General features: G+C 41.2%; 4 protein-coding genes and 1 non-coding gene across 6 annotated transcripts; 4 read left to right on the top strand and 1 right to left on the bottom strand.

Moving 5' to 3' along the window:
* Positions 1-1,188: 1,188 nt before the first annotated feature.
* LOC137966449 (elongation factor 1-alpha-like) lies at positions 1,189-4,132 on the top strand. Its single transcript, XM_068813065.1, has 3 exons — positions 1,189-1,286; positions 1,384-1,877; positions 2,993-4,132. The coding sequence occupies exons 2-3, from the start codon at positions 1,416-1,418 to the stop codon at positions 3,872-3,874; spliced, it is 1,344 nt and encodes a 447-aa protein (XP_068669166.1). The 5' UTR covers positions 1,189-1,286; positions 1,384-1,415; the 3' UTR covers positions 3,875-4,132.
* Positions 4,133-4,954: 822 nt separating this feature from the next.
* LOC137939270 (acid phosphatase 1-like) lies at positions 4,955-6,147 on the top strand. Its single transcript, XM_068784505.1, has 3 exons — positions 4,955-5,343; positions 5,438-5,647; positions 5,734-6,147. Exons 1-3 carry the CDS (start codon positions 4,955-4,957, stop codon positions 5,909-5,911), a joined length of 777 nt encoding a protein of 258 aa, XP_068640606.1. The 3' UTR covers positions 5,912-6,147.
* Positions 6,148-9,885: 3,738 nt separating this feature from the next.
* On the bottom strand, positions 9,886-10,749 carry LOC137940191 (rRNA-processing protein CGR1). Its single transcript, XM_068785128.1, has one exon. The coding sequence runs from the start codon at positions 10,670-10,672 to the stop codon at positions 10,088-10,090; it is 585 nt and encodes a 194-aa protein (XP_068641229.1). The 5' UTR covers positions 10,673-10,749; the 3' UTR covers positions 9,886-10,087.
* A 705-nt stretch (positions 10,750-11,454) lies between these two features.
* Positions 11,455-14,204, top strand: LOC137966434 (elongation factor 1-alpha-like). 2 transcript variants are annotated; one of them, XM_068813045.1, is made up of 3 exons: positions 11,455-11,552; positions 11,711-12,220; positions 13,049-14,204. In XM_068813045.1, the coding sequence occupies exons 2-3, from the start codon at positions 11,759-11,761 to the stop codon at positions 13,928-13,930; spliced, it is 1,344 nt and encodes a 447-aa protein (XP_068669146.1). In that variant the 5' UTR covers positions 11,455-11,552; positions 11,711-11,758; the 3' UTR covers positions 13,931-14,204. The 2 variants fall into 2 exon arrangements, with proteins under 2 accessions (XP_068669146.1, XP_068669154.1); XM_068813053.1 differs by having other exon boundaries at positions 11,512-11,552; positions 11,739-12,220.
* On the top strand, positions 12,413-12,533 carry LOC137943277 (small nucleolar RNA SNORD14). The gene has a single exon (XR_011110616.1). It is a non-coding gene; the product is annotated as a small nucleolar RNA SNORD14 (small nucleolar RNA).
* Positions 14,205-16,110: the final 1,906 nt, after the last annotated feature.

The following is a 16,110-nucleotide window of genomic DNA, read 5'->3' as shown; positions in this document are numbered from 1 at the left end:
CCAAAATAATTTATCAAATATTTATTTTAACAATATTTTAATTATGACTATTAAATCACTAATTTAATATAGTAATTACAATATAATTATATTAAATAAATAAAAATAATTATTTTACAAATAAACATTATAATTTATTATTTTTATGACGATGATTTAATTTTTCCTAAGGAAAAATTAAACCATCGTCTTCCTTAGCGTGCGTCGTCTTCCTCAGTGGCGGGCCAACAGGCAACGGCGACGTAGGCGGCGCTTCGACGGTACGCCAAAAGGGAGAAAAGAGGGAGGCCGAGAGGCTCTACGACAGAGGTTCGGCCTCCTGTGCTCTGCGATGGAGGTTCGAGAGGGAGGAAGGCTGAAGGGGGGGGGGGGGAGGGAGGGAGGTTGAGAGGCTCGACCTCCTGTGCTTTGCGACGGAGGGCAACAGGGAGAGGAGAGGGAGGAAGGCCGACGGGGGTGGGAGGAAGAGGGAGAAGAAAAAAAAACTTTGCTGACGGATCGCGGGGAGGGAGGAAGGAGCAACACACGCTTCAATACGGTTGAGTCTCAAAATAGGTCTGAATAAGTTTTCCCTGATTTTTACTGAGAGAATGAAGTGATGTAATTTAATTTCAATATAATTCATTTTACACTAACGATATTATTTAATGAACTATATAATATGGGAGAAATTCATTCCACTTCATTTTTTACTAATTCTGACTAATTCCCCCCCCCCCTCCCCCGACACACACACACACACACACACACACACACACACACACACACACACACACACACACACACACACACACACACACACATACACACACACACACCAAAACTGTGCTTGCAAAATGGCGAATTCCGTGACAAATACATATCACCGCACAACCCTACCCACGCCCCCCCCCCCCCCCCCCGAGTTAATGATCCCACCCGGAATTTTCAAGCTGTGCTTGCAAATGGCGAATTCCGTGACAAGCGATACATATCACCAGCACAACAAATCGGGGAGTCATTCGCCATTCGAGATATTCTTGAGGATATTCTACGCAATCAAAAGAGTAATGCATTGTTTTTTCACCGTGGCAAGATTTCATCGACGGTCAGATCCAGTTATCCACCGTAGACCGTTGGATAAAAAACTATCCAACGCCGGATGGAGAAACCCTAGTTCTCCTGGTCTATCCAACGCCGGATGGAGAAACCCTAGTTCTCCTGGTCTCCTTTATAGTCGCGCCTCGTCGCGCTATCTCTATTCTCTCTATCTTCGTTGCCTCAAGCTTCCCAAGCGATTTCCGGAGGTTCAGATCCGTTCTGCTTTTCTCATTTTTCTTCCCTGATTGCGTTTTGGTGCAAAAATTTCCCGGTTTCTGATACTTTTTGTGTTTCGTTTTACAGTATTTCTGTAAGGATTTCGATTAGCCGTCGCTATGGGTAAGGAGAAGATTCACATCAGCATCGTCGTCATCGGACATGTCGACTCCGGGAAGTCGACGACCACTGGGCACTTGATCTACAAGCTCGGAGGAATCGACAAGCGTGTGATCGAGAGGTTCGAGAAGGAGGCTGCTGAGATGAACAAGAGATCGTTCAAGTACGCCTGGGTGCTTGACAAGCTCAAGGCCGAGCGTGAGCGTGGTATCACCATCGATATCGCTCTGTGGAAGTTCGAGACCACCAAGTACTACTGCACTGTCATCGACGCCCCTGGGCATCGTGACTTTATCAAGAACATGATTACTGGTACATCTCAGGCCGATTGCGCCGTTCTCATTATCGATTCGACAACTGGTGGTTTCGAAGCCGGTATTTCAAAGGATGGTCAGACCCGTGAGCACGCTTTACTTGCCTTCACCCTCGGAGTTAAGCAGATGATCTGTTGTTGCAACAAGGTATATCTTTTCTTTCTTTGGTTCAAGATCTATTTTTTAATGTCTCTGTTTGCGGTGTTTTACTTGTAGCTTGATTTGTGTTTTTTGTTGTTGTTTCATGGTATCGATTTTGACTCGATTCGTTTGTTATGTATGCTAGATAGGATATTTGTGTTATAGTCTTGCTTTGATAGATTCGAGTACGTATTTCTATTTTATTCTAGTCGATCCGGACGCTTTTCTTAAAGATGATTGTCTATTATAATTTTTGTGCACGTGATTGCTGTGTCCCTTCATTTTGGATGGGGACACACTCTGGTTGAAACCTAATGATAGTAGTCTTGTTCTGTAATTGTACCTTTCTTGTTTCATTGTTAATTATGTGACTTTTAACGAGGTTTGATACTGCATAGTCTGGTTTATGCGAAGTTTCTGAGGATTGTTTTGCTTCTCGTCCGATCCTTCCCTATTTCCTTTTCCTACGAAGGGTATTTTCAGCATCTGTAGTTCTTTTGATATTGTGTCTGTTAGAACACGTACTGTGATGTATTTGTAGAAGTGTTACTGCTAGTTCGTTTATTAGATTATTGAAATTAATCTCAGAATTGACACAGTTGTGATCAATTTCGTGATGCACTACCTTCTTCTCTTGGGAAGCGAAGACCCCTTTTCAGAGGTACAAGTGATTGGAACCTTGTTAAGTGATTTGTGGAACTCCCGCAAATTCCGTTGTTTCCCAGTCAACTACACCTGTGGGCGTTTGATCCAATCAGATTTTGCTGTCTTATGCTGGAATAGCTCAGTTGGTTTGAGCGTGCAGCGTTTAGCTGCAAGGTCGGGGGTTCAGTCCCCCCTTCCGGCAATCGTTTCATGCGTTAAAAAATGCATAAAAATGAAGAGATTCTAGACTTGTCATGAATGTTTTTCATCTTGATGTTCATTAATGTGTATATTTTGCATACGTTATCTGCATTTAATCTGTTTATGCTATATATATTGAGAAATCCTCCATACGTTCTTTTTTTTTTTTCTGAAAATTTTTCTTACAGCGTTTTGCTTCATGGTAGATATACTCAAATAATGGTTTGGTTTCTCCATGTTTCTCTAACTGCATATTGTTCACTATCCTACAACAGATGGATGCCACCACCCCCAAGTACTCAAAGGCAAGGTATGATGAAATTGTCAAGGAAGTGTCATCCTATTTGAAGAAGGTTGGATACAATCCTGACAAAATCCCATTCGTTCCCATCTCTGGGTTTGAGGGTGACAACATGATCGAGAGGTCAAGCAACCTCGACTGGTACAAGGGCCCTACCCTTCTTGATGCTCTTGACCAGATCAGTGAGCCAAAGAGACCCTCAGACAAGCCTCTCCGTCTTCCACTTCAGGATGTCTACAAGATTGGTGGCATTGGTACTGTCCCAGTGGGACGTGTTGAGACGGGTATCATCAAGCCTGGAATGGTTGTCACTTTTGGTCCATCTGGGCTCACAACCGAAGTCAAGTCCGTTGAGATGCACCACGAGGCTCTCCAGGAGGCATTGCCCGGTGACAACGTCGGCTTCAACGTGAAGAACGTTGCTGTTAAGGATCTCAAGCGTGGGTTTGTTGCTTCCAACTCCAAAGATGATCCTGCCAAGGAAGCCGCCAACTTCACAGCTCAGGTCATCATCATGAACCACCCAGGCCAGATCGGTAACGGATATGCTCCCGTCCTGGATTGCCACACATGTCACATTGCTGTGAAGTTTGCCGAGCTGATGACGAAGATCGACAGGCGATCTGGTAAGGAGCTGGAGAAGGAGCCCAAGTTTCTGAAGAATGGAGACGCTGGGTACGTGAAGATGATTCCAACCAAACCCATGGTGGTGGAAACCTTCTCCGAGTACCCTCCCCTCGGTCGTTTTGCTGTGAGGGACATGCGTCAAACTGTTGCAGTGGGAGTGATCAAGAGCGTCGAGAAGAAGGATCCCTCCGGCGCCAAGGTCACCAAGTCTGCTGCCAAGAAGAAGTAAAACCTGTATGTGCCAAATAGTCTTTATACTTTGCAGTAGAGGATTTGAATGGGTAGTTTCTGTGGTTTTATTAGCCTCGATTTGCGAGGTTAGTAGCTCTGTGCGGAGTCAAGTTCCGGCGTGTCTATTACCTGGGAGAGAGAATACTTCTATGTTTTACGTTTTTGTTTGGTCATTTTGTTTATGCTCGAACTTGGAGCGATGTTAGAGAATGTTTTTTCCTCTTGTTTTAAAATCTCTACTCTGTTTTCCCCCGTATTACCACCCCTTTTGTTTGTTTAACAACTGCATTTGCTAGCCAATTTTTCCTGCTTTAGAGTGTCCGATATGATGCTGTTGTTAATAATACATACGGATATTGACTTGTCAATGGCCGGTTTGTCATTTGGTAGCCTGTCGTTTTTAGCCTATGGATACAACTAGTCAAGAGAGAGACAACACCTAATTGTCAAGCACTAATATCTCTCCAATTTAAAATTTATCCTTGATGAATGTCTTATTGCATTATAAATTATTTGTGAAGAATTTAATGGGTAATGCCTGGTGACGAGCATTGAAACAGATTTAGTTCTTAAAATTTTTTATCCTTAAAAATTCACAAAATAACTTTTTAGAAACACCACCAGAAAAATGAAATGTAATGTATGTAACGAAACTATGTTCTACCACCACTGATCTAACATCCACATATATTAGACCTAGAATTGGACCAGGGCTTATTGTCAAAGCTTATTATCATTTATCAAATGTTTTTGTCCAGGCGTTTGATTCTTTTTTATATTTTTGAAAACCAGTCTGTATTATCCAGAGAATTATGAATATGTTATAGAAAGAATCCCGTAATATTCTCAGGTTCTTCAGATTTAGTTCCCTTTATTCACAAGAAAATCGTACAAAAAGATAGTAGAGCCGTTAAAATCTCTAGAGAATCACAATCATCTTTATCCACAGCAAGAGCATCTCTCTGCAGAAACAAGAACTCCCACCAACTTCTAACAAACTCCGCGAAACAACAGCAATCATCTTCTTCCCAGAACTATTTAAAGCCCGAGGCGAACTAGACGAACCCAGCAAATCTCCATGGCGAAGCCACTGTTTCTTCTGCTCATTGTGGCGACCTTCCTGTCGGTCTCCACCGCCGCAGACAAGTCTCGCCAGATACACCCCCTCCGCAGTCTCGAGGCCGCCGGCGACCACCAAGACCACGGCATCTCATGCGATAGCTGGAGGGTGGCCGTGGAGACGAATAACATCAGGGAGTGGGACGCCGTCCCGGTCTCCTGTGAGTTTTACGTGGGGAATTACATGCAGGGTGGTCTGTACAGGAAGGATTCTGCGTTCATCATTGACCAGGCCATTGAGTATGCAGAGAGCTTGAAGCTTGTCGGAGATGGGAAGGACATCTGGGTGTTTGATATAGACGAGACCTGTCTCTCTAATCTGCCTTACTATTCCGTTCATGGTTTTGGGTAAGTTCAGGGGCACCAGTGAGATTGAAATCTTTTCATAGTTTCTTGGATCGCTCATGTTTGATGTTTTGATGGATAAAATTTGTGGTCATAGGTCAGAGCCATACAATGACACCTTATTTGAAGCATGGGTATACATGGAGATGGCCTTTCCTTTGCCAGAGACACTGAAGCTCTACAACAGGCTTGTCTCACTGGGTTTCAAGATTGTATTTTTGACTGGAAGAACTGAACCTAAAAGAAATTCCACTGTAATGAATCTTCTCAAGGCTGGCTACACCTCTTGGGAGAAGCTCCTCCTCAGGTTCCTCTCTCCTTCTCCCTGTTTCATTTCTCTCTTTCTCTCTCCCCTGCTGAACATGAATCTATTTTGCTTTTGCAATATTGCAGAGGGCCAAGTGACTCAACAACAACAGCTCTGGTGTTCAAATCTGGCCAGAGGCAGAAGCTTGAAGAACAAGGGTACAGAATTCTGGGAAACATTGGAGATGAGTGGAGTGATATTCTCGGAGCCAGCGCTGGCAGTCGCACATTCAAGCTCCCAGACCCCATGTACTACATTAGCTAGCTTAAATGAGATGAGTGGAGTCTTGCTTGGTTTGTCTTAGTTACATTTAGAATGATTTATGAGAGTTGCTCTCAGATATGTTGGTTTCTTTAGATCAAGTCTGCTAAGGAAGGTTGAATTTGCTTGTTCTTTCGTCTCATGGTCCAATCTAGTTCATAGATTGGGACCCAAATGAGTTGTAGACTCGTGTAGTTTGTTAATGGAATCCTTTGGAACAGAGTAAATTTGCAACCTGTGGCTGGGATTGTATGATCGAATACTGGGATTAATTACTTTTGACTGGCATCTGCTGTTGAGGGGCTTCGCCCAGGATTTCCCCTCTTTATAGACTTGCTCATGCCTGACTGTATACTTTACTGACATTTGTGAAAAAGGAGTCTGCCTTCAAAACAAAAAAGAAAAGGTCATACAGATCTAGATTTCGGTATTATACTTGACCCTGGGATTTTTAAAAAAATTGTTGCAGTCCAACTCTTCCATTTAAGGACAGATGCCATCTCCTGATTTCAGGTTTTGATCCATAGTCATCAAATAGTTAAAGAGTTAAATGTGCAGAAGGCATCATATAAACACTGAAAGAAGAACAAAAAGTTTTTTATATCTTCAAGCTAATCTATTTAAAAAAAAACAAAAAACAAAAAGAATCTTCAAACTTGGGTAAGGCTGATCCCAAAATGACTCTTCCTAAACCTCTTTCCCACTCTCTGTGGAGAAGATAATTTAAGTGTATGCCCTCTTTTTGTGGCTCTGCAAGTGGATAATTTAAATGTATGCCCTCTTTTGTTGATCTACAAGATAATTGAAGTATAGACTATCTTTTTATCTTTTATTTCAAGATAAAGTGTATCTGTAAATCAACCCAACTACTAAGCTTCAGAATGGTATCATGCATAGTAGAACAACAGGCAAATGCCCCAATCATTTTGGAAGATTCATTATGGAAGGTAAAATAATTGGGTACTTTTGTTTCAAAGATTTTATGTCAGAACTAGGACCCCAGTCAACATGGGAGAACTAAAAGAATGCAACTCAAACCTACATGGAGACAAAGGAAATTTAGTTCCCAATGACTCACTTTATGATAGCAGAGATATGCTCATGGTTGACAATTGCTTCTCACTAGCCTCTTGAAATCCTAGTCTCACATGCAATGTTTAAGCATAATTTATCCCCAATAAGACACAGCGTAGATCTACTTCCAAGGATTTCTGACTAAGGGGGGGTTAGTGCACATGACTCAGGACATGATCTTCATGCGCATTACGCAATTCATGTCCTGGTGTCGTTAGGGGGCGCCGAAATTCATGTCATGTACATGAACATACATGACTCAGGAGTTCATGTCCCAAGAGTAAACGACGAAAAACGCTTTCCGCGCGATTTTGAGAATCATCTACATGACTCTCGCGCGGGGCTCTCTTTGCCGCACACCTCTCTGCCGTGGCATTCCCGCAGCCCTCTCTCATTTTCTGCTCCCTCTCTCGTTTCCACAACCCTCTCTTGTCTCCATTCCCGCAGCCCTCTCTCATTCTCTGCTCCCTCTCTCGTCTCCATTCCCGCAGCTCTCGGGGCACTCTCTGCCGCACACCTCTCTGCCATGGCATTCCCGCAGCCCTCTCTCATTCTCTGCTCCCTCTCTCGTCTCCATTCCCACAGAGCACGGGAGGTCGAGCATCTGTTGCAGAGCTTCTCGGCCTCCTTCTCTTCTCCCTCTCGGCGTACCGTCGGAGCGCCGCCTCTGTCGTCATTACCCGTCGCCGGCCGTCGCCTTTGCCTAGCCCGTCCCCGTCGCCATCGTCATCGTCGTTGCCCGTTGGCTCACTGTTGAGGAAGACGAAGATGTTTAATTTTTCCTAAGTTAGGAAAAATTAAACTATCTTCATAAAAATCATTAATTTATAATTTTTATTTATAAAATAATTATTTTTATTTTACAATTACTATATTAAAATAGTGATTTAATAGTCATAATTAAAATATTGTTAAAATAAATATTTGATAAATTATTTTGGCATAATTATCTGATTGCTATAGTTAATTAAACCAATGGTTTTAAATTTTGTGATAATATATTATTAATTAATAATATATAAAATATATTATGTACAAATATATAGTGTGTTAAAGTTATGATTAGATCATTTTTTTCTCTTAAATTATTCATTTTTAGGTTAAAGTATATCATATGTTATTAATAAATTAATAACTTAACGTATTACTTTCTTTTTTTATTTATAACGTTATTTATTTATTATTTTTAATTAATCATATACGTATTTCATTGGCTCATGTAATTACTATATTAATGCATAATAAAATATCTAATTCAATTAATAAATATATTAATATATTTAATTATATATTAAATAACTTATTCGTGTAGTAATAATGGTTGTTTTACCTAATTTGGGGTTTAAGGATTATGTTGTAATTAAGTGCACTGTAAAGGTTTAGAGATTCTCTTGTTTTTTATGTTTTTCTCATGTTGGAGCACTAACACTGAAAGCTGTTTTCCAGTGTACATGAAGTCGTCAACACTAACACCAAGTGCGAAGATGATCTTCATGTACATAACTAACATGATCTTCATGTTGGACATGAACTTGATCTTCAAGAATCCATTTGGGGCACTAACCCCCCCTAAACCTTTTTATTTTTCTTTTTTGTCTAAAACAGATTATAGGCTTCTGTATCAGTTTACTCTTGTGGAGTTACTTCTCCCTTTGGATAATCCTGGTTTTGATGAAAACATAGAAAAAAGAGTTCCATTTTGTGATTCTAGTTTTACATACCATAAGCCACAGAAGACAACTTATCCATCTTAGCAGATCAGAAACTACAACAACAATTTGGTTTGAACATAAGCTTTTAGTAAATCAAAACAATAACAGATAATTTGGCCCATAAAGTCAAAACTTAAAGAGCAAAAAGTACATGCCAGTAAGCAGTAACCATCAAGATAAAGGAAAGGCCTCCCACGCTTCAACTTTTCAAATCTGTCACTGTGATAGTCCTGATATTGTTCTTCATTTTTGTGCCATTCAGAATGCATTCCCCGAAAGAAAAAGGAGGGACAAGAATCATGAGAGATTCAACTTCACAAGGTAAATAGCCACTTAGTACTGGCCATAGCAATATAAACAGATTAGGAAAAAAAAAGGATGAAAAGAATAAAAATGGCAAGAGACAGTTTGCTTTGCTTGACAGGAAAAGCAGATAGAGCTTTTCATTGTCGTTTGTATCATTTTGTGCCTTGAGTCTCTACCCAAATGCACCTACAAGCAAGATGTTGGGTAATTCATCTGCTAGCCTTGTCAGTGAAAGTATCTCTCTGTTCTTCAGTCTCATTTTCCCTCTTGTATAGTTAAAATGTAAAGATAAATTTAGGTGTCAATACCTTCATTGACATGACATTCTTTCTCCTTTATAGTATATCTTTGATAGGTTACTAATACTGCTGACCACCTTTATGTTCGAGGAGTCCAAGAGAGTTAAGCAAGTAGAAATCAAGCAAGACAGAATACAGAGAGACTAATAAACCAGACAACTCACTCAATCATCCATATGAAGCCAAAACCGTCTTGAATTGCTTTTGTAGGCAGGGAACCAAGTTATGAACCAGAATTGGGACAAGAAACAACCTCTCCCACCAAAACCAAGATGGTTAAGGTTCACATTCAGGAATTTGGCATTGATTATATATTGAAAGCAATTTCAAATGGCCAAATTCTAAGAAAGCACCTTTATCTACTCAACTGACTACACAATGACCTGAATTCTATTGCACAGTTGCCTGATACTACACAATGATCTGAATTCTTTTCTACAATTGCCTGATAGTGTAAGGGATTTATATGGCTTGATCACACGTAATTCAAAACTGAAACTTTTCGAAAATTAAACAATTTTAGGTAGTGTATCACCATCTCAGCAGACAACATGGCACCAGAATTCTAGAGAGACAATTAGCTACATACAGAGGTTTCAAGTGCTCTGTATTCCATCATTTGAAAACTGCAAGTTACAGAACAATCAAAACGAGCATTGCAAAACAGTTCATAAATAAATAAATAAAAAAGCATCCGCCAAAGCTACAAGTTACTCTGTCGCTCTCTGAAGGGACCAGATCACCAGGTTCAATTTTGCATGTGAAGGCAACATCAAGGAAGTACAAAATTAAGGTAGTTCAAGCTTCTTGGCCTTCTTGTTCTTATTGAATACCTCATCAGGCACGACCTTCAGAAGCTTTTTCTGCTTCGACTTAGCGATCTTCTTCAGCGTCTTGGGATTCGTAATCTTCTGAAGCTTGGTCCCCGTCCTCAGTATATTTTCCTGCTTCTTCTTCTCCCTTTCTTCCTTCCTCTTCCTTTTCTCGATCTTATTATTCCGAATCTCATCCTTCAACTCCTGCATCCGTTCCTTGTACGCTTTCTTGATCTCCTTCTGCATGGCTCGCTGTTCGAAGGTGGTGCGCTTGTGGGAGACCCGGATGGCGGAGGACCGCTGCTCGCGCGGCTGCTTCCATTTGCGGCCGGACACTCTACCCGCAATGACGCCGTCGTAAGTGGGCCTTCCGAAGGCGGGTTTTGATGGGTCTTCGGCAGAAGGGAGAGCAGGTCGCTTGGATGAGGGAGAGGCGTCGCCGCCGTCAAGTTCCATGGCAGATGGTGCAGCATCCTCCTCTGCGACAGAGCGTTTCCGCTTATTTCTCGGGACGCCGAAACCGTCATCGAGGCGGCGAAAATCTATTGTGGACGCCATGCCTCCAGACAGAGAACGCGCGAATGCAGAAAGAGGGTGGAGCGAAGGGTAGGGTTAGGGTTTTTAAGTTGGGGAGGACGGCGCGAAGGGTAGGGTTAGGGTTTTTAAGTTGGGGAGGACGGCGGCATTAACGTTTTTTTCAAGTAGACCATGCGAAATTGATTATTTATACAAAGACCCCTCGGTAATTATTTTTAACATTTATACCCTGTAATTTTTAGAGGGGGGGGGGGGGGGGGAGGTGGGGGGTGGCGTAAGAGAAATCCAACCTGACCCCTAAAATCCGATTTAATGTAAAATTAATAAATAATATCTGGCATTAACGTTTTTTCAAGTAGACCATGCGAAATTGATTATTTATACAAAGACCCCTCGGTAATTATTTTTAACATTTATACCCTGTAATTTTTAGAGAAATCCAACCTGACCTCTAAAATCCGATTTAATGTAAAATTAATATCTGGATTAAAAATATTTATCTTCACATATAGTGTGGTATAATTCCTTCCAAATCAAACAGATTTGTGTAAAAATTAAAAAACCGGGCGAATAATTTGTATTTTTATTAATTATTTAATATATTAGATATGAACAAATGCGTTCTCTAAAAATTAGCAAATACTAAGGGTTTTAATGTAAATTATCTATTCTCAAGGGTCGTGCAGAAAAAACTCGTTACCGTCATGTTGGCAAATGACTCAGGGATTCCTGATCCACGGTCAGATTAATCCTCGTCACGATCCAACCGTTAAACCACAAACCCTAGAATCAGCAGGAGCCTCTCCACTCCCCATTTATAGCCGCACTGTCTCCCTCCCCTCCCATCTTGAACGAAAGAGAGGCAAAGACCCGGAGACGAGGCGCTCTCTTATCCCCAAAGGTAGATCTCGGATTCCCAATTTTCTTCCCTCGATTCCTCTCATATTTTAGATCTATCAGTTGGTTCTCTTCTGTAATTCTTCCGGATGTGTTTCGTTAATCAATTGTGTGATGAAAGATTGGATTTTGTGAACGTTTTTGTGTGATTCATTTTTACAGGCCTTTAATCTCTCTACATCGTGTGAAGTTTGTTCTGCGGTCGTCGCCATGGGTAAGGAGAAGATTCATATCAGCATCGTGGTCATCGGTCACGTCGACTCCGGCAAGTCGACGACGACCGGCCACTTAATCTACAAGCTTGGAGGCATCGACAAGCGTGTGATCGAGAGATTCGAGAAGGAGGCTGCTGAGATGAACAAGAGGTCGTTCAAGTATGCCTGGGTGCTTGACAAGCTCAAGGCCGAGCGTGAGCGTGGTATCACCATCGATATCGCTCTCTGGAAGTTCGAGACGACCAAGTACTACTGCACTGTCATCGACGCCCCTGGCCATCGTGACTTTATCAAGAACATGATTACAGGTACTTCTCAGGCCGACTGCGCCGTTCTCATCATCGATTCCACCACTGGTGGTTTTGAGGCTGGTATTTCCAAGGACGGTCAGACCCGTGAGCACGCTTTGCTTGCCTTCACCCTCGGAGTTAAGCAGATGATCTGCTGTTGCAACAAGGTAAGGATTCACGTTCATTGTTTGTTATTGGTTTTCTCTCTTATTATGTTCGATTTTTTTTTCAGTAGATCTGTATAAAAATATTGTATATTGTTATGAATTGGGAGTTTGATGTTAATATACTGTATGCAGATTCTTTGTTTTTGTACTTATCTTCTTTGCATGATATGCTGTCGTTGTTGTTCTTGGTTGGACCTATGATGATAAATCCAAAGGCTTGTTTCTCAGACATTCGCAGTGGCCGCCTAAGAGCTTTCGCCCTGCCAGGCTTGAGAGCTAATGCTGCTAACTCCTTCCTTGGATGTCTGAGGTTCTTTCTTCATTGTTGATACTTAAGTCTATTATGGATCTTTTATACTGTATCTTATCTATGGATGCTATACCATTTATGCCATGATTCATGATCATTAGCTATTCCAGCAAAGGTCCAGCATGGCATATTTCAGAGAGATGGCTGCATCTTTACCTGTTATCATTGTAATCAGATGCTTTTGCCTCTTATATTGTTTCTCTCTCAAATTGATCACAAGACAGAATTTAATGCTGACAGCCCAATTTATGTATGGACTGTGGGTTTGGCTTTTCTGTTACAGTTCACATGACTTCTGTTTTTCCTTTCCCACTGCATTCTATTACCTAAAAAGGAATTTGACGGTCTTGGATGGTTGGCTTTATCCCATTCAGCTACAAACACCAGTGCTCTGGTTGATATTTTAAGCTTATTTTGGGAGTCAATCCGGAGCATGTCTTTGCATACCTCTCAGTTTTTATATATTGGAGCTTTGACGAGCATCTTAACTGACGTGTTCATCTCTTCCTTTTGTGCAGATGGACGCCACCACCCCCAAGTACTCCAAGGCTAGGTATGATGAAATTGTCAAGGAAGTGTCATCCTATTTGAAGAAGGTTGGATACAACCCTGACAAAATCCCATTCGTTCCCATCTCCGGGTTCGAGGGTGACAATATGATTGAGAGGTCAAGCAACCTCGACTGGTACAAGGGCCCTACCCTCCTTGATGCTCTTGACCAAATCAGCGAGCCAAAGAGACCCTCAGACAAGCCTCTCCGTCTCCCACTTCAGGATGTCTACAAGATTGGTGGCATTGGTACTGTCCCAGTGGGACGTGTTGAGACGGGTATCATCAAGCCTGGAATGGTTGTCACTTTTGGTCCATCTGGGCTCACAACCGAAGTCAAGTCCGTTGAGATGCACCACGAGGCTCTCCTGGAGGCATTACCCGGTGACAATGTTGGCTTCAACGTGAAGAACGTTGCTGTTAAGGATCTCAAACGTGGGTTCGTTGCCTCCAACTCCAAGGATGACCCTGCCAAGGAAGCCGCCAACTTCACAGCTCAGGTCATCATCATGAACCACCCAGGCCAGATTGGTAACGGATATGCTCCCGTCCTGGATTGCCACACATCTCACATTGCTGTGAAGTTTGCCGAGCTGATGACAAAGATTGACAGGCGATCTGGCAAGGAGCTGGAGAAGGAGCCCAAGTTTCTGAAGAATGGAGACGCTGGGTACGTGAAGATGATTCCCACCAAGCCCATGGTGGTGGAGACCTTCTCTGAGTACCCTCCCCTTGGTCGTTTTGCCGTCAGGGACATGCGTCAGACCGTTGCAGTGGGAGTGATCAAGAGCGTTGAGAAGAAGGATCCCAGCGGTGCCAAGGTGACCAAGTCTGCTGCCAAGAAGAAATGAAGTGTGCGGTGGCCGAAGAAGATGTTAGCATTAGCAGTGGAGTCATCGTTAAGCTTAAGTCGTATTTATTTGGTATTTGCGCATGTGAGTCTGGTTTTTATGGTGATGAGTAGTCGGATGCAGACATGGGTACTGGACAGGCGGTGGCGACCTTAGTGTTTTCTCCGATGCCTCATCTTTATATATTTGAGTTTAAAACTTATTTTTTGTTTTGATATACTCTTTTATTTATTTTAATTCTCAGTAGTGATTGGAGGTAGCTGTGCTTTTTTAATTGTTGGTGTTTCATATTTGTGATTTTTTCTTAGATTTGATTCCTCTGTTTCAAAGAGAAGGGAGATCTTTTCTGCTGCAGGAGGATTTACGTGATGCAGGTGAGGTTACTTTTGTTGATTTAAATGTAGCGAGTACATTCCTTAGCTTGGCTCCCATAAACACAATATAGACCTACCTCCTCAAACCCTGTAAGATTCTATTTCAAGTATAATGATACAGATCGATTAAGTCACTCAATTTCCTCGAAGACGTGCCATTTATTGGGTATGTGTAGAGAGAGAGGATATCAACTTGCTTTCCTATCATCCGGATCAAGGGCGAGAGAGAGAGAATAAGCGTGATGAAGAGATGAGAAGACTTGTTAGCGGAATCCTGGTATAGGATGTAGGTTGAGTTGTGAAAAATTCGATCGGTATGAGAGTACTCGTCAGCCAAAATCACAATGGTACTCATCGCCCAGACGGTGGATCTGGCATGGGATACACTCCAGGTAATGAGCTCTCGACGGTGGAAGGGGTTCTTCTTGGTCGGACAAGGAGAAAAAGGAAGGGCGAACAGAGGAGAAGAGGGAGTGGAAACTTGATAGAGGTTCTTCTCAGTTGGGCGGGAGAAAGATGATGAGGAAGAGGGAGATCGGGAAGTCGGTTGGTGGTCTCGGTCAGGCCGGACAAAAAGGAAGAGGAAGTGGGCGAACGAGAGGTCAATCGGGCCGGAGAAAGATAAGAATGCGAAGTTTCGGTCGGCAGGAGTCAGAGGAAGGGCGAAGGATGAAGAGAAATCTGACCGTTGATGGAGATCAAACGGTTACAGTAAACCCTATTTCTATTTTTAGGAAGCAAAAATGCAAAACTTAACTCAAATAGGGTTTACCGAGTCAACTTGACTCATATTGGGTAAACCGGTTCAACTCAAATTGCCTGAGGCACATATGTAACCGTTACGAAGCAGAAAACCCTTTACAAGACCGTTTGCAAAGGATTTATAACGGCCGATATGAGCTTCGTATCGCGCGTGCGTGGCGCTTGCGTCTCGCACGTATGGCGGCATGTCGTGCGTGCATAGCGACAGTGTCTCGCATGCGTGGTGCCCGTGGCGAGCCACATTTCTCTCATTTAACCACTATTACTTCTTATTATTTATTCTAACTATTAATTATTACTTATTTGACTATAAATTTATCCTAATTATTAGCTATTATTAACAATAATTATAAATAAATAGAAATCTATTTTACCAATATTAAGTTATTATAATTATTATGCTCTATTATTTATTATTACTTATATTAATTACATATTATTCAATTATTTTATTACTATTAACTATATCATTATAACCATTATTACTGTAAATAACCAATTAGAAATAAATTAATACTAATTAATTAATTTTCAGTTTATATTACTAATAGTAGTTAATAATAATTGTTATACGTCACAATTATAATTACTCTATACTTATTTGTTCTATTAATTATAGATATTATAATTATTATCTATTATTATTTACTACTATTATAAAAATTATTGCTCCAAATAAAAATTACAAATAAAAAATAATTTTAATTATTTTTAAATCTATAGTACATATATTGATTATAATAACGATCATACTTAACAATTACTATTACTCTGTTAGTACTCAAATAAGTATTAAATTAATACTTTTTAGTTATTATTTAATAAATAATAATTATAGTACTATATTAGCTAAACTTAGGGAAGCATTGGGGCATATTATCCCCTTTATAAGAGGAAAATTTTCTCTTGGGAAGCCATTACCAAACAATGTTAACAGAAGCCATCTTGGGTTTGATATGTGACATGCGGCAGCTATCAAATGGAACTAACAGGTCTTATCCTCCTCCTGTGGTTTGAGGTTAGGGTTTTAGTGTTGTAATTGTC

This window comes from Aristolochia californica, unplaced genomic scaffold, assembly GCF_029961685.1.
Source record: "Aristolochia californica isolate CCGP_79_NKW_82.1479 unplaced genomic scaffold, dmAriCali1.0.hap1 SCAF_10, whole genome shotgun sequence".
NCBI lineage: Eukaryota > Viridiplantae > Streptophyta > Magnoliopsida > Piperales > Aristolochiaceae > Aristolochia > Aristolochia californica.
This window is presented reverse-complemented; position numbering and strand designations above follow the sequence as displayed.